The sequence below is a fragment of the Schistocerca serialis genome, chromosome 2 (genome assembly GCF_023864345.2).
Source record: "Schistocerca serialis cubense isolate TAMUIC-IGC-003099 chromosome 2, iqSchSeri2.2, whole genome shotgun sequence".
Classification (NCBI taxonomy): domain Eukaryota; kingdom Metazoa; phylum Arthropoda; class Insecta; order Orthoptera; family Acrididae; genus Schistocerca; species Schistocerca serialis.
Window position 1 is genome coordinate 1,037,964,920 of NC_064639.1, and position 12,961 is coordinate 1,037,977,880.

The 12,961-nt window shown below is 45.6% G+C and overlaps 1 protein-coding gene across 2 annotated transcripts in view; it reads right to left on the bottom strand.

Annotated features, from left to right (window-relative positions):
- Nucleotides 1-12,961, bottom strand: part of LOC126458459 (anoctamin-10) — a 317,839-nt gene that overhangs the window by 144,296 nt on the left and 160,582 nt on the right. For both annotated transcript variants that reach the window (XM_050095530.1, XM_050095529.1), the window contains exons 5-6: nucleotides 9,918-10,194; nucleotides 9,684-9,800 (exon numbers count right to left, since the gene is read on the bottom strand). In XM_050095530.1, coding sequence (XP_049951487.1) covers nucleotides 9,684-9,800; nucleotides 9,918-10,194 — 394 coding nt within the window. The remainder of the gene's footprint in view (nucleotides 1-9,683; nucleotides 9,801-9,917; nucleotides 10,195-12,961) is intronic.

Consider the following 12,961-nt stretch of genomic DNA (forward strand, 5'->3'; position numbering starts at 1 on the left):
GTCACCGAATCTGTTGTTGAGAAGCGTACGAACACTTCGACTGAAATGTGCAGGAGCTCCATCGTGCATGAACCACATGTTGTGTCGTACTTGTAAAGCCACATGTTCTAGCAGCACAGGTAGAGTATCCCGTATGAAATCATGATAACGTGCTCCTTTGTGCGTAGGTGGAAGAACGTGGGGCCCAATCAAGACATCACCAACAATGCCTGCCCAAACGTTCACAGAAAATCTGTGTTGATGACGTGATTGCACAATTGCGTGCGGATTCTCGTCACCCCACACATGTTGATTGTGAAAATTTGCAATTTGATCACGTTGGAATGAAGCCTCATCGGTAAAGAGAACATTTGCACTGAAATGAGGATTGACACATTGTTGGATGAACCATTCGCAGAAGTGTGCCCGTGGAGGCTATTCAGCTGCTGATAGTGCCTGCACACGCTGTACATGGTACGGAAACAACTGGTTCTCCCGTAGCAAACTCCATACAGTGACGTGGTCAACGTTACCTTGTACAGCAGCAACTTCTCTGACGCTGACATTAGGGTTATCGTCAACTGCACGAAGAATTGCCTCGTCCATTGCAGGTGTCCTCGTCGTTCTAGGTCTTCCCCAGTCGCCGTGCAGGAGCTCCATCGGGGCCGCCGATCAATTGCTTCGAACGTCTCCCTTTTGGGACACCTTCGTTCTGGAAATCTGCCTCGATACAAACGTACCGCGCCACGGCTATTGCCCTGTGCTAATCCATACATCAAATGGGCATCTGCCAACTCCGCATTTGTAAACATTGCACTGACTGCAAAACCACGTTCGTGATTAACACTAACCTGCTGATGCTACGGACTGATGTGCTTGATGCTACTACTGTAGAGCAATGAGTCACATGTCAACACAAGCACCGAAGTCAACATTACCTTCCTTCAATTGGGCCAACTGGCGGTGAATCGAGGAAGTACAGTACATATTGACGAAACTAAAATGAGCTCTAACATGGAAATTAAGCGTTTCCGGACACATGTCCACATAACATCTTTTCTTTATTTGTGTGTGAGGAATGTTTCCTGAAAGTTTGGCCGTACCTTTTTGTAACACCCTGTATACTGGTAAGGTGACAGATCATAGCAGTTACTACCCTGAAGAGAAAATTTCTCTGTAATGCTTTCGACATTTGATAATGAATTATTCGGAACGGGTTATCGTATTTACCTCGACAATTGGTACACTACTCCAGAACTGGTTCAAAAACTAATCAGTAAGTTCACCGACGTCGTCAGCACATCGTGGCGAAACAGAGTGAAGTTCTCTGACTTTAAGAAAAACTAGCGAACCCGGCAATGCTTCGTAATTGCTAAATATGTACCTCTGTCCATCTCCACCTCCCCTCTTTTAGTCCATCCGGTCCTCCTCTCTTCTCTCACCGTCCATCTCTTTCTACCCCAATCTCTGTCCCCTCCTCCTCACCCCTCTCTGTCTCCATCTCTTCCTCCCCCTCTCTCGGTCCATTCTCTCCCCCTCCCCCTCGCTGTTCATCTCCTCTTCCCCTCTCTCTCTCTCTCTCTCTCTCTCTCTCTCTCTCTCTCTCTCTCTAACCTTAAGTCTTGTTTATTGTTCCTGCAAACGAAATATCGATTGAATATGAAGTCATTTAAAATGAGTGGGTAAATAAGTTGGGATGATTAACATAAGGCTTTCAGGTGAGCCCTTTCCAGCTGCTGGATCTGTGAGAGCAGTAGCTTCAATGGAGAATATTTCTGATAGTTTTAATTTGTGAACGGGTAGGACTGCAAAATTTCGGGCGATTCGGAAAGCATAGTACAGTAGTATTCTAGTCGTAAGTCGATAAGCCACAAATACAACATTCCTCTTTCCTCTTAAAACTGATTGCAACACCGGAAACGAAGCAGCACACTGTTGCGCATTCAGTTTATGTTTATATGTACGCAGTGTTAGTAGCGTATCGTGTGACAGTATGAAGTCTGACGGTCAAGAACGTTTCGAGATTTTTGCTAATAACGTTTCCCTTCACGTATTTGATACACAATTATTCATTTAATACATTTTAAAAAAGAATAGGCAATGTCGCGTCCGAATGTTTAAGAGCACCGTTTAAAAAATTTAAATAAATCAGTCAAGAATTTTTCGAGATTTTTTGGTAACAACATTAAACTACAACTTGTCTTTTCTACAGGGTGAAGAAAAATTCGCACGCACTGACTTCGTAGCGCGATTCCTCACATACTATCAATACAAAACTGCCTCTCAAAAAATCTCCTGCTCATGTTTCCGGCAGTAAATTGACATTAAAGACTGGGCATCTGGCAACAATGTAATCATATGTACGGTTACTACCTCTGTCAGTATAGTATTGCTGTGCAGTTGGTGCTGAGGATGGCGATCCGGGTTAGCATACAGGAGGTCGAGGGTTCGATTCTGGGTCAAGATGAATTATTTTTTTATTTGCCAATTTCATTCTGCCACATAATACTGTAGCATATGAGTTTCTTAATCCGACACTTACATAGTACATTTTTGGAAATCATTTGCAAAAGACGTTTCTAGCCCCACTGGTGACGTAACGCCACAACGAAATGTAATGGACCTGAACGTGGCAAGAATAATAATTGGTACTAATCGATGGGTCTATTGGGGGAGAGTAGACAGGAAACAGGTTTGGAAGTTAGTACATGCTACGGTGAGAAACAATTGACGTCCACGACGTGGAGAAGGCTTCTTTAAATGCTGACCAGTGAAGATGATTGTACTTCCATTTCTGTGTTTGTAGTATATAAACTACCCACTGTAACCGCTGTATGACTATTAAGACATCAGGTACCGTATAACGCGGATTACATTTAGCAAATTAAAACAAATACGCCTCACCCCAGAGTCGAATCCTTGACCACCTGCATGCTAACCCAAAACGCTATCCAGTGCATAGTACTACTACAGTCTGTTGACAGAGGTAGTAACTGTACATGTCATTACAGTGTTGCCAGATTGCCAGTCTTTAACGTTCATTTACTGTCGGAAATATTCGCAGGACGAAGTGTTGTGACAGACATTTTTGTATTGCTGGTATGTGAGGAATCATACTGCGAAGACCGAATGTGTGAATTTTTCTTCCTCCTGTGTAGTACTACACATTGAAGCAGCGTGAATGCGTATCTGGTTACAGAAACAAGCAGATGTTGATGAAATAGTACGTGAGAGACGTTGTAATGGTCAGCACGTCCCATGACAAAATATTACAAGAAGTATATACGAAGAATGGCATCGTGCGAAAGCCGAGTGTCGTTACGGATTACAAGAATATGGGAGACGCGCTTAGGAGCGATTCACAGTTGCAAAGTGTTGTGTACATAGTTCCGCGTAGTCAGCGCGTACACAACTTTCCCACTACAGCGCGCCCCGCTAAGTACAACAGCGCAGGCGCAGCGCTCGTCCGTCTCCGCACTACGAGATGGCGCTGTCTTAGAGACGGAACAAATTCTGCTTCCGCCGATCCGCGTATTAATATGTAACGCAGCCAATGAGATTGCTGCTAACGTAGAACCTTTTCTCCTCGCGGATCACACTCGCGCAGCGATACCTGAACGCGCGAGGTATTATAACGAGTGTACAGACCTCCGATTAGTCAGTCTGCATTAGTCTGTAGCCAAGTTTCAGTCTGAGCCTAATAAGATTATCATATTCCTGTACATAGCCATGAAGATAAACGAATAGACACTTTGTCAAGTATCAGAAATATGTGAGAACAAGATTAACGTACCAAGACCAAAGGAACTTCAGATTATCAATTGTAAACAGCATCCAGAATCAAGTAACATAAAATATATGCTTTTTATTATTGTAATAAATGTGTGTGAAAATTAATCAAGTTCTGTTTACAGTTGGTCACTGTCAATCTGCTACTCTAAGCCTGCAAGTGGCATTTCTATCGTCTGACCTAACGGCAGAAGATAAACACGCCACGATAAGACCACGAGACATATTGCTGACACTCGCCTACTTGGTTAGAGCGACAAGTCAAATAATCTGATGGTGTGTATACCTGGGGTCTTACAGTACGCACACCACACAAAGCTACCAAACTGAAAATCTTTCGCGTTTCATAGCATGTTCTGTGTTTCAATGTACATTCTATGTAAATAATACAGCGGCGAAAAAAGCAGACTGGAGTTGTTGATCAGTCTCGGGGAAGAGGCGACCGTACCCTCTCCGCACCAACGATCACCAACTGGAGGACAACCTCTAACACCAATTTCGACTCGTCTTAAAGGCAGACATTTTCCAGTACTTTTGCGAAACACAACGAAGAAATGCCCTGTCGGCGTATATCTGACTTGTAAAATTCTCAGGTATCCATCTGGGTAACTTGGTAAGACGTCCATGATATTTCGGCAAACTTACTCGTTGCCATCTTCAGGTGGTTTCTCATGACCGCTGTTCTGCTCGGCTCGGTTCTGCGTCCTACTTACATTGGCCGTTACTCATCCGTCACACCGCTCGTGTAACTGTCCACGCAGGCGGTGGCGGGCACTGCGAGTCCCGTACAGTACAATGACGCACCCGGCGGCGATAGCGGGGAGACTGGCAGTCGCCACCCCTACAACCTACCGCGGCGGCTGCACAGGATCTGAGTGCGTGAGAGGGTAGCGGGCAACGTGTACAGGGCGCCGACCTGAGTACGTCAGTAGCCATCACGAACTACTTGCGGATGGCAACGAGTGTCAGCCGAAATATCGAAGAGAACTTAGGATGTGACGCGGCCGGACGCCAGCAAATTCGGGGTAATTGGACGCGTCAGACACGCTGGACTGCAGAAGCTACTCGGCTACACGCTACGCTCTCTCGGTGCCAGCTTTCAGCGGGATTTAGTGCCGCTAATATTACCGGCGGAATCTGGTAGACTGCCAGGACAGTTGTCCGAGTAGTGGCAGTAACACGGAGAGGCTGGAGCGCGTCGCTGCCGCTGGATGCGTCCTCACGATTTGCGACAGAGCCGAACAATGTCTCTGCCCCACCGCTCATTCACGTGAACAAACACTGCGCTTATGGAAGGCGCAACATCTACGAGAATTGTTCAGAACTGAAGTTTCCCGATTTTTTAAAGTAAATATGTTCGGCCGGAAATATAGCGCCTGCGCGGCATAGCTGTGACGTAATGATCGTGTAACGGCCGGACAAGTTTCTAGCGTTCCCAGTAGCGCTGCAACAGGGGCAGAAATTGGCGGCTCTTACTCCTTCTCCCATCGACTGCGATATTCGGTCTGTGATAAAGTTCCATAATGCATAAAATGTCCAAGATGGTACTCCAGGCTGGTGTAAAATGAATGCGCGCAACGGAAAATAATAAACGCTAAAATGATGATTTGGCGCTGCCCTACTACCCCCTGAAGCAGATTTTAGGATCTCTTAATTCTATAAATTACAATCTAAACATAAAAGAATAATGACGGGAACTAATCCTACTAAATGATAAACGTTGTTCCTGCTTATATAGTTATTGTAGATTAAAAAAAATAGATTACAAAGTTTACATTTACTAAGTAAAATTACTAATCAATTGCTCAACTCTGTCCCTTATTATGACTGTACGGTCTAATATCAATAACGCGAAATCATTGACATCATCTACACACCAAACACTACTTTCAAAGATGATCTACGGTGGTGTGAAACCTCAGTGGAAATAAACTAACGTGATCACAGCTGTTTTATCTTCTATAGCCCTAATAAGCCGAAGCAATTTGCGATATCACCGTGTGTACTGCGTCCGGTGCGTCGAAGTGATGGTTCTCGTCCTCGTCTGCGACGATGGAATAACATCTCTGTTGATGGAGAAACTCCAGCCACAAATAAACTCTTTCAAACACTAGGACGGCAGAAGGCGGTCCTCTGACTAATATACTCTAATACTGTCGTCTTCTCTCTGTGTTCTACAGACGAGAAACGCGAACTCTCAGCAACAAGGACAGAGTCCAGGTAATGTCTCAACATAAGTATAGGCAGAGGAAGTGCTCTCAATTACTGAACGCTGCGTGCTCAACGACGACTTCCAACCCGGACGTGAAGTCCAGAATCGTATAGCTTCGCAACAATACAATGGCTAATTGTTCTAACTATAAACTCTCCTAATAGCAACGACAGCAAGTCCGTCCCTAGCAACAAAGCTGATATCGAGCAACCGCAACACACAGGCACTCAAAACGGAAGACCACGTCTCTCTACCGCTGGCTTCCTAGCAAGGCTCAGCTCCCCACCATCGTAATCCCGAAAACGAATCATATTCCCGAAACCACGGAAGTCTCCCTATCTACAGATTCTTCCGAACGCCGACCAACCATATTTTAGTCTTTTGTCGTCCAGCGCAGAAAGTTTGCGAGGAAAAAACCTATACTCGTACAATGGTACGCTTCGGAGTAAAAATCCTTGGAATTAACTCAGCCCACGTGGTTTCTGAGGTGCCGCTTCTTTGTTCCTCTCACCTGCGTCCAAGGTTTGCAAAGTTCGGAAATATTATCCGGTTATCCTTCCAGTACTGCTATAATAGCGGCTGGCCGTCGCTATTGTGCTCCAGAGTTCAGGTGCCACGACGTCCGTCTAGCTACTTCCTGTGTTTAAGCAGGACCAACACACCTGTGCGGGCCTTCCAGCCAGAGCTTGAGTTCTGCCTGCCGTTTCATCTCCACCGGCGTTCCAACCTCTACTAGCACAGGCAATCATTCATTACGCCGTTTTTATAATAAAGATACTCCGTCACCTTTCATGCAATAAGCGTTGACAGTTATTTACAAGGCGTATGTGAGAATGTCAGTCTCCTTTATATATTCATATATACGATGTACAACCTATCAGATGATATCTAATTGTGTTTGTAGATCACGGCGAAGTATGTGGATGGGTGCTTGTAAGGTGCGAAATTATAGCCACCTTACAAACGTAGCACCGACCGATGATCGTCAGCTGCGTCAGGTGCACGGCCCGAAAGTCATGAGCAAACATAAGGTGCGTCGTTGTTGTAGAGAATTTTCCCAAGGCCGTCCAAGTGTCCATATTCAAGCGGGCCAAGAACGACCACCCGTCATCGATAAAGACTTCGTGAAACTGTGGTGCAGCACCGCATTATGGATCTCATCAGATATTGCGAACTATGTTGCATGAAATATCACTGAGCGCCTGCTGTCGAAGAAAGTGTATGCCAGATGTGTGCCGAAAAATCTGACAAGCGAACTCAAACTGAATAGCTTAGAAGCAATATCGACACTTCTACAGCAGTAACATTATGACTGCGATGAGTTCTTCGGCTGTATTGTCAAAGGCGATGAATGGAGGGTTCTTCACGGTAACCAAGCCCCAGTCGATGCACTGGCGTCGCAGCGTATATTCACATAGGACCAAACTCATACAGATACTATCGGCTCAGGAAGTGATGTGCACAGCGTTGGGACACGAAAAGAATTTTGCTCATTGGCCTCCTGTCCAGGGGTGAAACAGTGAACGCCGGCTGTTACTGCGAAACACTACAGAAATTACATAGGACCTTTGAAGAGAAGGGGCGTCAAATTCTCAATGCAGGTATTGTGCTGGTCTATGACAATGCCAGCCCACGTATGGCTCGGAGCATACGGCTGTTCTGAAGCACTTCGGATGTACAGTCCTGATCTTCCTCCCAGCAATATCCAACTTTCCTTACGCTTTGAAATTCGTATCTTCCAGTCAGCATTTTCATAATGTCGAAGAGCTGAAGACGACTATCACACGCTCGTTTAATTCCCAGGCGGTAGACTTCCATATAGGAACACAAAACTTGATCCCTCATATGATGATTACGCTAGTGGTATTATGTCGGAATGTAACAATGTTGATCTGCTGCCAGTAAAGATTTTCACGTAACTATTTTTTAAAAATAGAAACAGGGTAAACATTGCTGGACGAAACTGATACATATATTCCCCGCAATACCCTTATGGAGTGTGGCGGAGGATACTTTCTCTACCGCTATCACTTTCCCCATTTCCTGTTCCTGCCCCCAATGGTGCGCGGTGATGTCTGTTGCTAAGCCTCTAATATCGATAATTGTACCTTGGGAGCCCTTCTGAGAGATATACACAGGAGGAAGTTGTATACTGACTGACACTTCTGGGAACCCACACTCTCGGAATCTGAATAGTAAAACACACCGTGATTCGTATCGGCTTTCTCATAGTGTCTGCTACCACCTCTGCCATGCATTCGTGCTTAATAAATGAACGTGTCACAAAACCCACTGTTATTCTGGTATACTAGTCAGCACGAGTGTGGCCGTTATGCAGATTTACACGTTCGTTCAGGTAAATGCTTGGCTGGCTCTCCATCTCCTCCTCAGCAAACGCGACTGCAAACAGTTAGAATACGATTACACACAGAACTACGAGGGTGAGTCAAATGAAAACCTTAAATATTTTCTTAAATAATATTTATTGTGCAGAAGTGGTACAAAGCTGTATCACTTTTCAACATAATCTCCCCCACGCTCAATGCAAGTCCTCCAGCGCTTACAACGTGCATAAATTCCTTTAGAAAAAAAATATTTTGGCAGTCCGCGCAACCACTCATGCACCGCGTGGCGTACCTCTTCATCAGAACGGAACTTCTTTCCCCCATTGCGTCTTTGAGTGGCCCAAACATGTGATGAGGAATGGCGCCATTCCTTGCTCGCTCTCTTCGTTTCCGGTTGGTGTAAGTGAACCCAGGTTTCGTCCCCAGTAACGATTCTTGCAAGAAAGCCATCACCTTCTCGTTCAAAGCGCCGAAGTAGTTCTTCACAAGCATCAACAAGTCGTTCTCTCATTTCAGGAGTCAGCTGCCGTGGCACCCATCTTGCAGACACTTTGTGAAACTGGAGCACATCATGCACAGTGTAGTGTGCTGACCCATGACTAATCTGTAAACATGCTGCAATGTCATTTAGTGTCACTCGGCCGTTTTCCTTCACTATGGCTTCAACCGCTGCAATGTTCTGTGGAGTCACAACTCGTTGTGCCTGACCTGGACGAAGAGCATCTTCCACTGAAGTCACACCATTTGCGAACTTCCTAGTCCATTCGCAGACTTGCTGCTGTGACAAACATGCATCACCGTACTGAACCTTCATTCTTCGATGAATTTCAATAGGTTTCACACCTTCACTACGCAAAAACCGAATAACAGAACACTGTTCTTCCCTGGTGCAAGTCGCAAGTGGGGCGGCCATCTTTATACTGATACTGCGACAGTATGTGTGCATCTGCACTATGCTGCCACCTACAGGCCATTCTGCACGCTGTTTGTAGCAGGCTTACCAACATACAGGATAACGGCGCGAAATTTCGATTTGTTATTACGAATTGAAGGTTTTCATTTGACTCACCCTCTTAAGTTTGTACTATCCACAGACAAAAGGAGCATGTGACTTCTATCCCTTGGACTGAATACCGTTCCTATCACTACAGTCGTCAGTTAACGCAAGTTAAAATATAAATAAATTTGCTGAATAATGAAAAACAGAGGATCCCATCGGACTTAGGACAGGAGAAACCCGTGAGAGTGTGAGAAAGTGAGAGAGAATGAATTTATTTTCAAATGCAACTGAACGCTTCTGCTTGAAGTATACTGCCTTTTCAACGGATCTGAACATTAGGTAGGTGGCGAGCACTCACCAAACGGCTGTTGTTGGAAGATGGAGCGGTACCACTGCTTGCCCAGCCTGTCCAGCTGCTCGTGGTCGTGCAGTGGGTATAGCCTCTCCAGGATCCCCCAGTGCAGGCACACCTGGACTGAACGCAAAGTACACGGCCGTCATTCACGTGGCAAGCACCAGGATGTTGGCCAACAGACAAGGAATTGCCACGCCCTTGACAGTGGCTTGCGGAATATGGATGTGATGTACTGACCTATGGACTGGCCCTCGTAGAGGCGGTGCTGCGGGTAGCCGGGCACACAGGAGTCGCCGGGCAGGGCGCGGATGTTCTCGAGTTCGTGGCGCACGATGGCCTGCCGGTCGGCCGTGGTGAGCAGGTCGTCGACGTGCATGCCGTCCACCAGGAAGTCCTCCAGCTGGCTCACCAGGAACTCGCGCATCAGGCCCGCCGAGTCGCGCTTCCGCAGCTCCAGCTCCTCCGCCACTTCCAGGAACTTGATCTTGGATGCTGAGATGTGCAGCGTCACGCCCTGGAGGCAATTGTCCAACCCATAACATCCCGTCAGGTTCATTTGGCAATACGTCCGCCAACCAACTCCATCCACTCTTTAACATGATGTCTGTTCTACACTGCTGGCCATTAAAGTTGCTGTAACACGAACGAAAGCAAACAGCGAAACTTAACTTACTGTGTGTGTACAATATAGTTGTCCAAATTTACGATTTTGAGATACACTGGGTGCAAAATGAGCTTCCACATCCAGCAGGAAAATGCTTCTAATGCAGCTGGGCATCGATTCGAACTGATCTTGGATGATAGATACGGTTATGTCATTCCATGTTGCTTATAATCAGTGCCAGAGTTCATCAGCTGTAGTGGTAGGTGAATAGTGTCATGCCAGTCTTTCGGTGACCCATGACTAGATGTCAGTGGTCGAGAGCTCGAGAACATGCTGACCAAGCCAACAGTCGAGTATCGAGATATGCCAGAACAGCATGGACAACATGCTGTCGTGCATTATCTTATTGAAGGGTAACGTCACAGAGACTTCGAGGGTAGTGCATAGCTGCTGCCCAAATTACTGGTATGTGAACTAGAAGTGATCGTGTTGTGTACCCAATGCAATCTGGCAACATATTTTTTCCTCATACTATCTACCCAGTCCCACCCATCCAGTCCCACCCATCCAGTCCCACTCATCCAGTCCCACCCATCCAGTCCCACCCATCCAGATGCTCAATACATAACCAGGAATTGCCTGAGAAGATAATGTAGTGTCATCCTTCCTCCAGTGACTGTCATCAGGAGCATCACACTCAGTGGGCCTCTCTGCTCTCGTGTCAAAGGGAGCCGAACAGCAGTAATGGTCGCTGTACTGATAGTCTGGAGTGCACCAGACTATCTGTGTGGATACTTTTCTTGTTGCAAAGGAGCGCATTTTGTGATTCAGGGTACGTGACATGACTCTGTGATCCTAAAAGGCCAAGTCAAGAATTAGTATGTCCCCCGTGGGGTCGTTGAGATCCTACGTGAGGCTGAGTATGGTTTTCCTGATCCAATCGATTCTACATTAGCATGGCAACCATGGGATCCAGACTAACGTGAACACCAGTACTGCGGGAAACGGCGCAACGTATCGACATTTTTTCTTAAGGATTATTTCTCAAGATGACCTACTCTGCAATACCCTTACAAGCTTAGCACACACCACATTGTATGTGTGTAGGCAAGGGTTTGCAGCGGTCCGACTTTTTTTTGTCTGGTTATACTGTCTGTGGCATTGGTATGATTATGACTCAAGCAATATAAGAGCCGTTCATAAAGGAACATCTAGCGTTGATCAGTTTTTAGCGACTAACGAAACCGAGTTAATTGACACCCATAGGAGAGCCGTTATTTTTTTTATGGAAATCTGTGTCTGCAGAAAACTATGAGGGAAGTTCCGCAGCGGCGATGAGTGATCAGCGGATTGCCGCATCCTGGCAAGCCCTTAACAGTCGTGGTCAACAGACTGCGGGTGTCGACATCAGGCAAACCGTCGACAAAACATTCGTAACTTGTTCACGTTAACAATAGAGAATAACTAGTGTCATCATATCGTCCCCATAAAATGGAGGAAAGTTTATTATCAATGATACCGTGCTTGCTGTCTAATGAGGACATGGAATGCAACGTAGTTTGTTGTACGTGAAGCAGTGCAGTAGTAGGCGGTCAAACGTCGTGTCACAGAAAGCCAGAAGAAATGACTCCCAGCACGCAATGCAAGCATGACGGCTTTCCCGAAGTCAAAGGATCTCAAACTACAGCAGTCTGGGTTATGGTAATGACATTGTTCAATGTTCGCTAATGTTTGAGTAACCTGAAGTCACCATCAGTGCCCAACAGTGCAACGAAACCCTTCATGATCTATATAAGGCTACACGAAAAAAGCGAAATTGAAATGTTTTTTTTCCGTCGGGTGGAGAGTTCGGTGTAATAAGTGATTACGGTACCATTTGTGAAAGGTACTTATTAATAAAGGAATAAATTTTCTGTTGCAGGTCGCGATCATTGTGAACGGATCGCCTATTAAATTGGTTTAGTATGCCGTTTTGGCTACTGTCGCCATCAGATACCAAAGAAATTACAAACCAAGGTTCACAGTCAGTTATATGCCTGATCACTGCGTCCACTAACAACTTCAATTTAGTCGATACCCTATTAAGTATAGGGTTTGATACTGACGCTGAACTTTACTTTGCAAGTTTTCAGTATACGGTTGCAGTAGCCGAACAGTCATGGCAAAGAAATTTATTAGGCGATCTAGACGGTTTAAGTCACAAAATATGTGAAACAAACACTAATTAGTGCTCTAGATAAACCTCTTACACACCCGTACTTGCGATATTGCTTTCAAACGTTCGCCAACCTCGCTTATCACTGTGTCATTATGAACAACACATACTTCGCTAATAAGAGCTCTGTGATACAGCTACTGATGGAAAATTCTACATATCCAAAGACAGGAAGAGAGTAAAACGCCGTTTACTGGTTTCCTGCATAATTACCTTGAAGCCAGTAAGTTAAAATTTATGGAAGTGAACCGTCGTATCACATCTAAGGCTTCGGGGCCTAATGGAACGAGACGGGAATTTGTGAGGCTGCATTAAAGTGAATGAACTTTCTTTCAGACCCTAGCCCTCTCCATCTCGGAATGAAGAGCGTTCTCAGCTCTACCGTCTGAAAGGTTCATGCTGTTAGGCTAACAAAATCAAGCCTCTCCCAATGCACCTTACACATGTCCTCCACTGCGTACT